The sequence below is a fragment of the Bos grunniens genome, chromosome 8, assembly GCF_055505025.1.
Source record: "Bos grunniens cultivar Pamir isolate PY7600 chromosome 8, Bosgru_T2T1.0, whole genome shotgun sequence".
NCBI lineage: Eukaryota > Metazoa > Chordata > Mammalia > Artiodactyla > Bovidae > Bos > Bos grunniens.
The window spans coordinates 6,139,474-6,155,080 of record NC_141172.1 but is presented as its reverse complement, the minus strand read 5'-3'; the positions used below and the strand labels follow the sequence as shown (position 1 = coordinate 6,155,080).

The following is a 15,607-nucleotide window of genomic DNA, read 5'->3' as shown; positions in this document are numbered from 1 at the left end:
GTGTGCGCGTGTGTGTGTACACGCGTGTGAGTGCGCGCGTGCTGAGGTCTAGAAAGAGAAGAGTGAATGAGGCAAATGTATGGGCGTCGGGGGGGGGGGACACTTACATATAAAAATAATAGAGTTCCTTGAATTATTTACTTCCTCTTCCCACCTACTCCCCTACTCTCCGCCCCTCCAAGCATTAAGGTGGTTTCTCTTCTAATTTCTCTGTTGCAGCACTTTTCCGTTGCCTGTTTGCAGGGTTCTTTTTCCTCACTGGTCTGAACCAGTTTGGAGGTGGAGACGTGTGTTCATCCTTAGATCTCCAAAGTTTGCCTGATGCATGGCATACAGCAAGCATTAAATACATGTTTGATATGTAAATTGCAATTCTTGTAAGGGAATCCAAGTAATACAAGTTCAGTGGACACTGAAGCTGAAAGAACTCTCAGATTACAGTGTTTTGTCTCATTTCAGGAGAGACAGAGACTGACTCTTGGTTTACTCAAGGTTGCCTGGTAGTAGGATCAAATCTCTCTTGGTCACAGGCTCTCCCAGTTGTGACTTCCTGCATGCTTTTTACTTCTTCCCTTTCCTTCCCACCTTTTGGATCTTCCACTGCCAAATTAGCAAGCTTTCAAAGGGTGGGGAGGAGAATAAAAGAAAGCGACAGAGCCAATCTGTTGGCTTTATTTCTAACAGGAAACAGTATTTTGTGGGGTTTTGTTCTGTCTTTGTAGATGGTGGTGTTTTGTGATTGTTGGTGCTATTGATTTTTTAATTCACGTGAACAGGATGAGATTAAAGCCAAAGACCAATGGGTGTCCGTTAATGTTAGCATTCGTTTGATTGGAGTTAGAAACAATGATATCAGCAACTCCTGGAAGGGGTAGAAATGAATGCACACACACTCACACCACTTTTGTTGAGCGGGAAAGGCATCAGAGCCATCCTATGGTCCAGGTAGTCAGTGGCTTTGGGCTGGCTTGTGATGTCCACTAGACCGTGATTTCTGTAGATACAGGTAAAAAGTGTAATTTTATCTGGAATAATGTGCACTTTTTTCTGGTTACTATCTACCTACATGGTAGCCCTTCCACAGGCAGGTCATGAACTGCAGCTGAATGTAATGAAAATTGATATAAGAATCAGAGTCAGAACAACTTATCCTGCAGAACTGTTGTGAGGGTTGAATATAATCGTTTACAGAAAAGGTCATGTTTCACCCAATGGAAAGGGAAATACAGTTCTCTTCTTGGGGCCAAACTCATGCTCTCAAGGGCACACTTTGGCTTACTCTTACTTCATGGGACCAGCCGGAGAAAACCCAGTCTCCTGATTGACTAGGTTCTGGCCAACTGGGTCTCTCCACCCTTCATTTCCTGCCAGCTGGTTGCCTTGGGGAGCAGCAATGTGACTGAAAGTGACTTAGCAATTTCTGAGCTTCTGCTACATGGTCCGGGGACTGTCAGGATGAGAGAACAACCATCCTTCCTGAAATAAGGAGGGCCAAAAGAAGAGATGCAAGGTTGTCTTCTGTATATAAATCACTTTTCTGAAGTATCTTAGGTGGGAGTGAAACATGTACCAGGGATGTGAAGTCTCACTAAAGACTGGAGATGTGTGTGTGTGTGTGTGTGGAGACAGAGAGAACAGGGAGAAGAATTTTATCCTGCCCCAGAAATACTCTTCAACCCCCTGGTTTTTCAGATACTTTTTCAAATCCCCTCTTTCTGATTTATTGAGGTAAAACTTACATACAGTAAATTCACCCTTTTTAGTGTACAGTTTTGTCAAATATACAAATGGTGTAACCACCACCACAATCAAAACATAGACTAGTTCTAACACACCCCCAAATTTCCTCCTCCCCCTTTGCTGTCACCCCTCCTCCACACTCCTGCCCCTGCCAACCTCTCTTTGCTATCCCTACGGTTTTGCCTTTGTGACAATGTCAGATAAATGGGTTCATTTAGTCTTTTGAGTTCCACCTCTTTGATGCAACCCTAGGGCACTTGACATTCTTTCATGTTGTCGGGTGTATTTGTAGTTCATTCTTTTTTGTTCCTGAGTCGTATTCCCTTGCATGGATGTCCCTCCATGTATCTATTTTCCAGTTGAGGATCATTTCTGTGGCTTCCAGTTTGGGACAATTATGAATAAAACTGTAAATTTAAAGATGCCAGCAATCCTCTTTTATAGGTTAAAACACAACTTACATTGAGCTTGTCTTATCCTGAGGCCGGTCGCAAATAATTCATCTGCTGAGCAGCCATGTTCAGGAAGTCTGGGGAGGGGATGTCACAGTATGTAGAGGTAGGGAGGTTGGGAAGGAAGAGAAGAGGAAAGAGAATGAGAGTTCAGGGCTTTTGAAGAGGAATAAAGACCAGTTACTCACCTAGTGAAGGAGAATTTGATTGTTCTTGTCACATAAGGCTGTGTCTTATGTGACAACCCTCCATCCCATCCTTACCCCACACCAAGAAGTGTGTGGGCGATGGGAACAGGGCATCTCCAGAGACTTCCTGGGGTAGAGGTGCAAAGATTCTTGCCCTCACAGGGGAAAGATTCCAGCCTCTGTGAGCGGTGGTATGAGATGGGAGCAGGGAGATAGGCTCTGTGTGCAGAGGCTCCTGGGGTTGGGCTCTCCACCCCCCAGAGCAAAACCCTGCCAACTCTTCCCCAGCTAGGTGCTCATTATTCCATTTCATTTGGACCCTTGCCTCTCTATTTTTCCCCCTTTAGTTTCTGGAGCTTTGGCATCTTGCTGTTGATTAGCACCTCTGCTACAAAGGGCTTGGGCTGTGGAAGAAAGCAGACTTTAAAGGTAGAGCACCCTTGTCTTTCAGTCAAACAGGCGGATGCAGGAGAATGCACAACAGGGAAGTTGAAACTAGCCTAGAGAAATGGAACATCAGGGATCTTCCAGTCTTTCTCTTCACTCAGGTAAAAATACAACAAATACTCTTTTGACCAAAATAGGTAGGTCGAGCTGTGTGGGAAGCTCCATGCCTTCCACTTCCTTCTTCTGCTGTTGCAAGAAACCAATCATTTACAAATAATTAATAAATAACCAATACTCTGGCCACCTGATGCCAAGAGCTGACTCATTAGAAAAGACTCTGATGCTGGGAAAGACTGAGGGCACGAGGAAAAGGGAATGACAGAGGTCAAAATGGTTGGATGGCATCATTGACTCAATGGACATGAATTTGAGCAAGCTATAGGAGATGATGAAGGACAGGGAAGCCTGGCGTGTTGCAGTCCATGGGGTCGCAAAGTGTTGGACACAACTGAGTGACTAAACAACAACAACAATAAATAATTATCTCCAAGTGCCCAGTGTGTGAAAGAGGGCAGTCCACTCCCTTCAGGCACCTGCTGCCATTGAGGAGTGGTGGCCTCTGATCTAACTTTGGGTCCATTACAGGCAAGTCCAGGCCTGGGCAGAGAGGCTCCTCCCCCACGTGCAGGATCACAGGGCTTCCAGCCACCAGCCCCCAGGTCCGCTCAGCTCAGCCCTGCAGCCTCGGCTCTGGGAGCGGCCTGCCCGGGGTGGAGAGATTTCCAGGGAATGGGGGGCAGGGAGGAGATGCTGTTTTTGCACTTGAGCTTTGCGCTTCCTTGACACTTTCCTGTCTCTCGCTCTGCCGCCACGTCGCGGCGCCTGCCTGGGCGTCTTCTCCAGCTCCGGGGTCACCTAGGGCTCAGTGGCCCCGGGAAGGGTGCAGGGGGAGGCCTGTGCGGAAACCGGCCCAGGCTGGCGCTGGAAACACCGCCTCTCCGGTGGCCCCATAGGTCCCGATATGCATGTCGGGGTATTGGACTGGCAGCTCTCCAGGCGCTGGATCCCCGTCACTGCCCCCTGCCCTCCTGGGAACGGGGCGCGAGGGGTGGTGGGGGCACGATTTGGAATTGAAGTTGCCCTGCGGGGTCCCCTCTCCTCCATCCGGCAGCCCTGGCCTTTCCTTCCCAGTTCTCTCTTTGGCCTCGTCTCTCCCTGGGGGTCTCACTCTCTGTTTCTGTCGCCTGGTCTCTTGACTCCTATCTCTTCTTTCTCTGAGTCTGTGTTTCCCTCTCCTGTCGACACCCCCTCTTTTCCAGGGTCTCTGTTACTCTGTGCCCTCTGTCAGTCCTTTCCCAGCTGTTTTTTTCCCCTAACACTCCACACGGCCTAATACTCTGTATTTGACTTACTTCTTCTCTTTCTCTTATAGAATGTAAGCTTCCCAGGAAGAATTTTTCTCTATTTTGTTCTATGTTGACTCCCAGCAGCACAGAAAGCTCCTGGCACCGAGTAGGTGCTCAGTAAAAATAGGATGAATGACTGGATGAATGAATTGTCTAAGGACGGAATGAATCCTGTCCCCTGCTGAGTCTCTGGGGAAGCCCCTCTGGGCTCTCAAGCCAGTCTTTTCTCTGTCCTTTCTGCCTGCCTTCTTTGGTCTCAGCTTCCTCTTGTTTTTGTCTCTCTCCATTCCTCCCTCACTTTTTTTCTTGGTCCTACTAACTGACATGGTCCCTCCAGCTTTCCAAAATGTAGGGGTCCACGCCCTCCACCCTCCCTACCGGGAGACAATACACCTGGCATCGCTTGTCGGCCTTTGTCCCAAGGAGCCTGGCAGCTCACGTCTCCAATTGCTGTAGGCTCAACGCCTAACCCGGTTCCTAGCAGAACTCAACCTCTAAAATCCTGACTACACCTGGAAATCCCTTCTTCCTGCAGACCCCAGAGTCCTTGGTCCTTAGAGGCAGCCTAGATTTGGGTGGGAGATTTGTAGGCAGCTGCACAGATTAACACTCCCCAGAGACTCAGAGTGGGCCTTCCTCTCCCCGTGTCTGGCCTGGGCCTCAGGGTTCTACTTAGAGAAATGGCGGTGACTGAGCACCTACTGTATGCCAAGAGACTCACTCCCTTTTGAGACAGTGTTCTGTGCTCCAATTCCCAGCAACCCTGAGAGATTCTATTAGCAATTCCTTTTGTAGTTGTAATCATTCAACAAACATTTACTGGGCAGCTACTATGTGCCAGCCCCTGCTGCCCTCATACATCCTGCATTCTGGCATGTATGGGGGAGGAAGGGGTGTGTACAGGCAACCACAGATAAACGAATTTCTAACTGTGGGGAACAGAAGGCCTAGGGATTAAGCTAATTCACGTTTTTTTGTATTCCAGGAACATTTACTGTGCTCTTCCGCTGCACTGGGCACAGCCAGTGCTGCAACTTCAATAGTCCCTGATAGAGGAGGAGGGAGGGAGAGTCCACAAGTGAAAGAAGGGTGCCCACATCACCAAGAGAGAGCCCAGAGGTGGCAGCTTAGGTCCCAAAGAGTAGGGCCCCGCCAGTCAGCTCAAAGACTCTGCAAGCTCAGGGCAGCCAGGGCAGTGGGTGCCAGAAGCTTCCGCTAGCGCTAGCGTCTGTTCCCTTGCCCTCCAGCCCCACCCCCCACCGAAGTCCTCTGTGAGGAAGGGGAGAGGGATCCAGGCTGGGAGAAGGAAGAGGAGGCATGAGAGGGCGTCAGCCTGGCCGCAGGGCGCCCGGTGCTCCGCGCCCCGCGCCCCGCTGGCGGCAAAGCCGGGACTTGCGGGCGCCTGGACCGGGTTTCAGTTCTGGCCTCTGCTGCCCCGGGACCTGAGGATCACTCTTCCCATTCAAAAAACTTTTGGCATCCTTCCCGAAATTAATGAAAACGTAGAGACTCCTTTTAGCCTTTCTTTCCCTTCCCACGGGCTCTTAGATTATGAGACAGGAGCTGTTTTATTTAACCTTGATTTTAATTTTTAAATGTGAGGCATATTCAATGAAATTTAGAAATATTTGAAAAACAAAACGAGGGTTTTTTTTTTTTTTTTAAAGCATTTCGTTGTAGAAACTCGATATTAAATAGAATGCTGCTGGTGCTAAGTCGCTTCAGTCGTGTCCGACTCTGTGCGACCCCATAGACGGCAGCCCACCAGGCTCCTCTGTCCCTGGGATTCTCTAGGCAAGAATACTGGAGTGGGTTGCCATTTCCTTCTCTATTAAGTAGAATAAATAAAAGAATTAAGACTCAGAAATCTAGATTTGAGACCTACTTCAGAGAGCACTGGCTTTGCACCTCCAACAATGGTTTTAACCGCTCTGGGTCTCTGAGTTTCCGTTTGTTCGAGGACGGGAATCTCTCTCCCTCTAGCACAGCGATGCTGTTGTTTCCTCGAAGGAAAAAAAAAAAAAAGGAATTCGAAAGTGTTCTGTAATCTGGAAATGACTCTAAAATATGGTAGGATGTGCCAAAAACTCTAGTCCTCAGGGCCGGAAGCAGGAGGAAGCGTTTGCGGTCTTTGAGTGAGAGCATGGCTTCGCCTTGCAACACCGGGTAGTATTTTTACAAGTTTGACAATTAAGAAGCCGAGCTGCCTTCTCCTCTCACATCTGCCGGCCTTGAGGCTGGTAATTCCTTTCCGGGGTGCAGAGCACTCTACCCTCAGGAAGGGGGCGAGGGTCTCTATGCCCCCCTCCCACCAAGAATTCCCAGTGCCAAGGCACAGGGTTCAGGAGGGAAAGAAGGTCTACTAGCTTAATTCGTTCTGCATTTTTCCGTCCACGGGGATGGCCCTGCTCCGCACGCTAGTCCTCGGTGCTCCACTCGCGGAGGGTTGCGCTGCGCTCAGTGCGGGCTCCGCGAGTGAGGACCGACTGTCGGAGAGGGAGAAGGAATCGCCCGCAGCGCGAGGCCCCGCGGGGCAATTGGAGGGCAGCGAGGGGACTCGAGCTGGAAAACGCTTCAGCGCGGGTCCCTTTGCCCGTCTGCCCAGAGTCCCTGTGCACAGACTCGCAGAGTATCGTCCACACCTCGAAAGAATTCGTTACACAGGACGAGGGGTGACTTTTCTGGTCCCCTCTCTGGTTCTCTCTCTTTGCGGGTTTCTTGATTAGAAGACTTTGGGGGCCCACTGTTCTTTCCGGCGTCGTTGGTTTTTAGGGCTGGCGGCCGCCGAGGCTGATTTCCGCGGGGTCCCCAACGACTGCACCAGCCAGAACCGAGATTGTGGCACCGCCTTGCGCTTGGCTTAAAGCAAGCCCACTCCGGTCCCACCAGGAAATCCGGAGAACCCCACACGGAGAGACCCTCGCTGGTGTCACTGTGAATCCCATCGTCCACTGCTTATTAACTTCTTTTTTCAGGGAACTAGAGTTCCGATCCCTTTGTCCAACGTGTCCTGCCTACAAACCTGTCTCTAAGGTATGGACCGGCTCAAGTCCCAGAGGTCTTAATGGAGCAAGAAAACGCATCTTATTCTTGTGTCCAGGAGATTTTTTTTTTTTTTAAGCGTAAAGCACATTTTAGTAATTCTTATTTCTCTAAAAATCTCACCACTTGACTCTTCATTAGACCCAGACTCCTAGTAAAAGAGGTCAAAGAATTTCACAGTATTACATTTTCCTTGCAGTCTATGGGAAAGAAAAGCGGAAAGAGGACGTGAATGGGGTTGGGCCATATCCCAGGCCAATTCAGAGCCTTCTCCTTAAAAATAGCCAGGAGTTCGAACCTCCAAACACAACCGCCCCCCTCCCCCGACCCCCCTTCCTAGCGGCCTCCTGAACGTGGGAGAAGCCTGGGAACTTAGCGGCAGCCGATAAACCTCCTCCAGCCCGCGGGCCAGCGAGGCCTTGAAATGCTCTCTGCTCCTGGCAACGGCGAGCCGGCCCCAGCGGCTCCCGCCTCGCCCAAGGGAGGGAGGGGGCGAGCGAAGGAAGGAGGGAGGGAGCGAGGGAAAAAGAAACACCCTAAAAGAGTGGGCGGCTCGCCAACCACCCTCTGGACTGTCCTTGAGCTGGGCCCTTTGGGAAGAAACTTGGGGCGCTGGGCCCAAAGGTGGGAGCACACAGAATACATCGACACAAAATTCTCGGTCCCAGTAGCCTTCGTAGAAGCAAGGAATCTTTCGTGGACTCCTGGGCTTCAGCACACAGGAGAGCACGGGGGTTGGGGGTTGGGGGCGGTGAGGTGTGGCGTGGGAGTGGGGGCTGGTAAAGGAGCTCTAGCGCAGGCCTTGCCTGGAGCGGCCCCCTAGTGAATCCCGGCTGCCTCGAAATCAAGCGCTTAGAAAAATCAGGCTCTTCCATCAGGGGTCTCACAACAGCCACATACAGCAGGGACTGCTAAGTGACCCCTCCATTGCACTGGAGACTGGAGTTTGGGGAAGTGGGGCGAGGCCCCCCGCCGGTTACCGGGCTAATGCGACCCTCAGCACGCGCTCTCACGCCGCGGCCGACCCGGCACTGTGGAGGTAGCCTGCGTGGGAGTGGCCGTGTCCTTGGCTTTGGGGAGGACGCCCAGATGGCCGCTCCGCCAGATGCTAAGCTCCAAGGTCCAGTCTCCAGGTTCATCCCTTTTCGCCCTCTGGGGGTCGCGCGGACGGGAGGCAGCTCTGAGACTTGGGGCATCGCTGGAGCCACAGATTTCCAGGGAGAAGAGAGATGCCGACGCAGCTTCCTGCTCGGCTGAGCTCAGCCTTTCAACTCCTGAGAAAGCCCTCGTAGGCCCCTGACGCAGGCCTTTTTCTTCGTGGCTTTCTCGCTCACTCCAGTGGGAAGGAGGACCCGTTTCAAAGAGCGCAGGGGCCGTGCACCCTTCTCGGCTGCATCTGAAAGTGCGCTGGTCGGAGTGTCCCCGAGAAAGCGCCTTTTCCCAGGTCCAGCCTCGGGGATCCCCAGGACCCTCCTCCGCCCACCCCCCCCCCCCCCTTGAGTTCCCAGGCCTGGGATCTGCAGCACCAAACTCTGCCAGGCGCTGGCGAGGAGTTGGGGGAAGCTGGAGAAGGGACCGACACCTAGCACGCCACCCTCAGCTTCCGGGGCGCGAAGGGACCCCGCGGACAGCAGCCCAGGGAGCGGCGTCGGTTCACCCAGCCAGCAGCAGCCCTTCCGCCCCTCTGCTGGGCACCTCAGTATTCTCTCTTTCGCCTGAGCCTCTCTAGATCTCCGCACCTTTAGCTCAGGGAAGAGACTTCCCCGCGCAGCCGCGCTCAGTCCTTCCTCCGGGATTTTCCTGAGAATCCCCACGAGTTGGCCACGATCCCTTTGGGGGTTTCCTTCCAGCCAGCCCCTAATCCTAGCCTGGTTCTCGGCGCCCGGATCGCCCTTGCGCAGGCCGGGAATCCAAGACCGATTACCGACTGCGGAAGCGGGTCTCGCCTTGTATGTACCCTTACTTCGGAGGCGCACAGGTTTCTTGCAGGGAGGTATCCTGGCCCCCTCCCGACCCCTCCAATCTGGCTTGAGAAACCTGCGCTTGGGATAGAAACACGACCTTTGGCGGGTGGGGGGTGTTTAACCGAAAGCTCTTGAGAGCCACCGGCCGGCTGTTATCTGGAGCTGAAGGCTGCGGTAATCGATGGGTTATTTTTACGCGGTAATAGGGCCCTGTGATTGCTCTATTAACCTTTAGACCTGTCTGAGGGACTCTCCGGCTCGCAGCCCGGCTGCGCTGGGGCCTCTAGGCACTGACGCCGACTCCAAACTCAGGCCTGCCACCCTTCTCGCCCGGCTCGGGGCGGGGTGCTGAGCCCCTGGAAGAGTCATCTCGTCGGAGAAGCCCCGCTGGATTGCTGAGCTCCCCGAGCCCCTGCTAAGTCTCTTAGATTAGTGCGGCGGCGCCGCAGGCTGCAGAGAAATCGGAAAAATCTGAAGGCAGGAGGCCGCAGGGGCTGGGAGCTTCGCCATGAAAGCGTGGACTTTTTGCATAAACACAAAACTGTAGGCAGGAGCCTCACGGACTCCCTGGGCTACTGCGAAGGTGAAAGGGAGGGCGGGTTAGGTCTCCGCGCTCCGCTTGAGGAGGCTCATCCAAGTTTGGTGTCTCTTCCACTTACCCGGGATCTTGGACTACGAGGATCCCCACTGCCCACTATCACCCGGAGCCTTGCAGCCAGCCGGGGCACTCCCCGGTGACCCAGTGCCCCACACCCGAGCCAGGGTCGCTCCCAAGAGGTCACCTTCCCCTGATCAGCCCCGCCCCTCGCCCACCGCGTCCCTAGCCTCGGCTGGAACCCGACCACCAGGAGGCGTGGGGAGGAGGGACGAGGTGGAAGGCAGGGGAGGTCTCATTAATAAAGCTGACCCAGGGCAAAACCGCAAAATCGAATCGACCTCAGGCAGGGCGTGAGGTGGGGTGAAGCCCCGCGCCCAGGCAGAAGCACTTTGGCGTTTTCCGAGGAGATCCCAGAGCCTGGACTTTGCCTGCTGGGGGAGTTTTTTTGAACAGCCCCGCAGCCCGGCGCCCGGTGGAGGTGCAGCCGCCTCGGCGCACCCCCCACCCCCTTCCCTTGCACGTGACTCCCGCGGGCCAGTCAACGCCGGCGAGCCGGGCGCAGGGGCCAGGGGCTCCGCGCCGCGAGCCGGGGGACTCCGCGGCGGCCGGCAGGGAGGCTGCGGGAGCTCTGCCGCCGCCTAAGCTGCCGCGGCGCCCGGGGGAGCGCGCGCTGGCCTCCAGAAAGCTCGAACCCCGGCAGGTACGGCTTTTCCCATCCCTCTCCCGGCTCTTTCTCCCTAGTCGCGGAACCCCGATCTCCTCCGTGCGGGCTTGCCTGGGAGTAGAGAGAGGTAACTAGCGAGTGGAAAGGAGACGTCGGTCATCCCGGGTCCCTAACCTTGCCCAGAGTCGGCTCTCCTTTGGCTTAGCAGTTTCTTTAAAGCTAAGTGAGATTTAGGGGGAAAGTGGAGAGGAATCTTCTACGAGCTTCTGGATTTTTTCTGTATGAACTTGGACGTTTTTAATCCCCGCCCCTCGTGCGGATTTCCCAGCCCTTGTCTGCACCTCGCAGGACTGGGCCTTGGTGGCGATGATGGCCGTGAGAAATCATCCTGACCAACTGACCCGGGACCGGCCGCCCAGCGGCTCGAACACGTAGAGACTCAGACGGAGGACTGTCGCCCATGGGCGACAGAGTGGCGGTGGGAGGCGGCGCAGCTGGGCCTCAGGGCCCCGGGGAGGCGCTCAGAAGTCGGGAATGGCTGCTGAGCGCCCGCTCTTTTTATGCCTCCCAGTCTTCCCATCCGGGGTCCAGGGAACTAAACGCCCCTCACGCAGCTAGCAACCCCACCCACCCACAGTGCTTCTGGATGAGATTAGCTGGGGTTGGGGGGGCGGGTGGTAGGGAAGGGCGGGAACCCGGCGTAGAGCGGTGATGTCCCTCAACTGGCCAGGGCTAGCTACCGCGTCCACGAAATTCTGTCGCTTGACCTTGGGCTGGGGGGTGATCTAGGGGATCAGAGGATGCCCAAGTGGTGAGCTGCCACTAGGCTGAGAGAACAAGGGGCCTTGGGGTTAGTCTCAGAGGGTGGGGAGGGACCCAGGGCTCGTGGGAGTCCGGGCCAGCGCTGCCGGGAAGGTTGGGGAAGCGCCTCGGGGAAGTATTTCCTGTGTTTCTCCGAAAAGGAACTGCAGCCTAGAGCAGGTTAGAGGTTTTAAAAGAGAGACAGTTTTTATTAGGGTGACGGGGTGGTTCCCACCCACCCTACCCCCCCACTTCTGGATCTTCACGTCCCCCTCAGCGATCAGGTTCATTATTGCCAGAGAGTGTGTGCTTTCGGGAGTGACAGTTTTCTCGGCAGCAGGCCGCGGGGGAAGGCGCCAGCAGAACCGAAGGAGCAGGAGTGACTGTAAATGGACGAGAACGTTAGGGCGCTCTCCATCCTCCCCGCTGGCAGAATTTATCAGAAAAGGGCTGTGCGCTAACTCAGTAAGGAAAAAAAGCATTCCTGTCCGGCCTGTGAATCGGGGTGAACTGGGATGAGTGATCAGGAGGAGAGGGAAAACTGGGCGCAAGTCTGAATCTCCAGAGGCCAGACCTTTTCTGCCATTCTCAGGAGTTCTGTCTGTATCTTCTCTGGGTGGCCTGCGTCGGATCTCAATTACAGAAACAAGCAACAGTCTTTTAAAGGGAGCAGTTAATTTCTTGTCTTAACAGAAAGGTCTATGGTGGTATTTTCTCCACCTTCTATTGTTCAGTAATCCAACTCTTAGGTAATGTATCAGCCATTTTAAAAAGGCAGAGAATGCAGTAAAGACAAATGTTAGACTTATGGCATTTTCAGCGTTTACATTTTAAAGCTTGTTAAGTTAGCATCTGTATGTATATTGGAAATTGGATTACAAAATTATAAATCTTCCTTTCCTGCAGCTATGTGAGAAAAGAAATATATAACGTTTGTTTTAGAACTAGGGGGGTATTCCAGAAAATTCAATGAAATAGGTCAACTATTGGATTTTAAAATTAAATACTGAATATTTTATTAAGGTAAACCTGTGTAATTTACTTGTTGAAGCCTAGGTATTCCATTAGGTATTAATTTTTTGTGTTCATTTTTGAAGGGGAAAATTGATTTCAGGTCAAATTTTTTAATATCCATCCTCTAACTAAACTTCTTATTGGAAGGAAATGTTCACCAAACCAATAATTTATCAGAGTTTTGAAAGCAAATAATAAACCACTTAAGAGTTAACATATGACTATATAATATAGTGCTATCCTATTATTATTAGTGATGTTATTAATGATGAAAAGCATTATATATTATATTAGAAATTCAATTTCCAGAACTTTTACTGGAATAAAGATGACCATTTATTATAGTACATAATACATCAGAAGCACTTTCTTTTGATACATTAGAAATTTTTAATAGTAATAATAGCCAAGTATATAGAATTTATAATCCTCACAGTGACCCTACCAGATAATTACCTTTAATATATGAATTTTTGCAAATGAAGAAACTGAAGCCTGGGGGTTAAGTAATATGTCTACAGTCATTCATTTAGTAAGTGGCAGAGCCTGGATTTAGTACATAATTCAGTTAATAACTCTATAAGTTTGCTATTGCAATAAAAAAAATTGTTAAGAGTACCTGCATTTTCTTAAGGAGAAAAGTGGGCACGGACTGGACAAACTTAAACTCTGGAGTCCTTCAGATTTTGTCCCCCACCTCTTTTAATTGTACTTTGATCTTAGAGGAGTTTTAAAACTTTTGGATGCTTCAGTTCTGCCTTTTGTAAAATGAGGAGAGAAACTTCTGCTTAGTGGACTTGTAAAGAAAATGACCTGGAACCAAGCAGGTGCTTCAGAACGTAGCATGCTTGGTTTTTATCAGAAAAATTGCCTGGTGAAATCAAACACAGGATGCAAGGAAACAATCAAGTCCTACAAACTGTTTCTGTCCCCCAAGCAGTCTCATTGGTGTTCTGATTCCATACGTGGCTGGACCTGTGATTCCATGTGCAAAACCCACTCAATGAATTGGAGATCCAGTGAGTTCTATAGTTCTGTAAAGCGACTGTACATTTCTCTCACTTTTCTCATCTTAATATCCAGTCTGCAAAATCTCCAAAATAAAACTATTTGTAAGAAACGTGTATCTTGTCTAATTTGATGTCCACATTGTATAGTTGTATAGATAAGAGTTCACAAGCCTTTTCACTGAGATTTACCAGACGCTGTGTTCATTTATAAATATTTAGAATCTGCCTCTAGTTTAAAAGCAAAAAAAAAAACAAACCCAAACAAACAAAAAAGATTGCAAACAAAATTTTCTTAGATTGCTGTTTTGTTTTTTTTTTTAATAAAGTTTGTCCCTGTCTTCCACGGGCAATCTAAAGTTCTTTCACAGTCAGGATCAGTTGGGGATAGGTGGGGGAGAAAGGAGTTGGGGAGAGATTTCTTAGATTTCTAGGCTCTTCGTGGAAACCCGAAACCCTTGGTCTTTTAAAATACTGTGACAAGAATATGCTAGAAATAAGGTAAAATAAAAGTCCTTCCTGACAAGCAACACAAAAAAGAAAAACGCTGATCGAGATCACAACCAGTAATTTACACGTCCAATAACCGCAGAGCCCTACGCCTCTAAGGCGCCCCTCCCCGAGGCTTCCTTGCAGCAGTCACACCCCACGGGCCTCTGCAGATCAGCTTTCCGAGGAGCTGGGCCCCTGAGAGTGGCGATTTTGTTTGTAGGGCGAGAGAAGCAACCAAGCTTAGGGGAAATAGGCCCTGAAAGCACTGGATGACCTTGTTTCCCTCTGTCGTTCATTCTTTAGACGCGGCTACATCTCGGAGGAAAGGAGCCGGCCCGGGCCTCAGCCTTGGAGCCAGCCTACCGCACCCTGTGCACCAGGCCGGGGTGTTCTGACGACCGGCTGGCCCGCGTCACCCTGAAGGACTCCGCGCCCCGGCGCCATCCCGCGCCTTCGGATCCTCTAGGACCTTTAGTGGACTCGCCCCCCACCCCTCAACTCCACCACCAAGGGGAACAACCACAAATTCAATTTGGGATTTTCCTGAGTAAACCAGAACCTCAGTCTTTTTGCTCAACGCTGGATTTAATATGTATATATTTTTGAAGGATTTGTGTGTTTTTTTTTAACCTTTGATTTTTGATCTTCGGGTTTTTTGACAGCCCCTCCCCTGTACGTTATTCGTTTTTTGTTTTTAATTTTTGTGTTACTATTTTCTCTATCCGCATTACTCCTTGGCCTGAGGACTCGGACGCTGCGAGCACGCGCGGGGCGATGTACCAGAGCCTGGCCATGGCCGCCAACCACGGCCCCCCTCCCGGGCCCTACGAGGCGGGCGGCCCGGGTGCCTTCATGCACGGCGCGGGCGCCGCGTCCTCGCCTGTCTACGTGCCCACGCCGCGGGTGCCCTCCTCGGTGCTCGGCCTGTCCTACCTCCAGGGCGGAGGCGGGGGCGCGGCCTCCGGGGCCGCCTCTGGCGGCAGCTCGGGAGCCGCGCCGTCGGGAGCAGGGCCCGGGACGCAGCAGGGCAGCCCGGGCTGGAGCCAGGCGGGAGCCGAGGGAGCCGCCTACACCCCGCCGCCCGTGTCGCCGCGCTTCTCCTTCCCGGGCACCACTGGGTCCCTGGCTGCCGCCGCCGCCGCCGCCGCGGCCCGGGAAGCCGCGGCCTACAGCAGTGGCGGCGGGGCTGCCGGCGCGGGCCTGGCGGGCCGCGAGCAGTACGGGCGAGCCGGCTTCGCGGGCTCCTACTCCAGCCCCTACCCCGCCTACATGGCCGACGTGGGCGCGTCCTGGGCCGCGGCCGCCGCCGCCTCCGCCGGACCCTTCGACAGCCCGGTCCTGCACAGCCTGCCCGGCCGAGCCAACCCCGCGGCGCGACACCCCAATCTCGGTGAGTGCTGCATGCCGCGCGAGTACCCGGGGCCGGAACAGAAGCAGCCCTGAGCCCTGTTTGGGGCATTTAATTTTTCACAAATATATGGGGGTGGGGGCAGAAGGTAGAAGGGATGCGTGAATTTTCAAGGAAAGCAGACTGGGATACCGAGCCAGGTGGCCAGGGTGATGATGGCGGTGAAGGTCACAGCTCCAAGGAGCCCAGATTCAGTGAGATTGGGCCTGCCCTCTACATCCTTTCCCGAGCGGGAGAGACGACTGCAGGATGGCAGGGGCTGGGGGAGCCCTCCGCGCGGCCCCAGACGTAGGATAAGTCTGGGCCGCCGTGCACCCAGGCAGCGCCCATTTTTGGGTGACTGGGGAGGCCACCGGGCGCCCCTGGTGTACAGCGCCGAGACCACGGGGTTTCTGCTCCCACCGCCTCTCAGTCCTCCGCAGGGCACTCAGTCCATGGTTTGGG

The 15,607-nt window shown here is 52.8% G+C and overlaps 1 protein-coding gene across 5 annotated transcripts in view; it reads left to right on the top strand.

Moving 5' to 3' along the window:
* GATA4 (GATA binding protein 4) overlaps positions 1–15,607 on the top strand; it is a 79,181-nt gene that overhangs the window by 16,575 nt on the left and 46,999 nt on the right. For 3 of the 5 annotated variants that reach the window (XM_086414734.1, XM_086414732.1, XM_086414736.1), the window contains exons 1-2: positions 10,366–10,477; positions 14,059–15,145. In XM_086414734.1, the coding sequence (XP_086270860.1) occupies positions 14,530–15,145 (616 nt within the window). In that variant the 5' untranslated portion in view covers positions 10,366–10,477; positions 14,059–14,529. Of the gene's footprint in view, positions 1–10,365; positions 10,478–14,058; positions 15,146–15,607 lie in introns of those variants that run through there. The other 2 variants (XM_086414735.1, XM_086414733.1) reach the window with 1 other exon arrangement.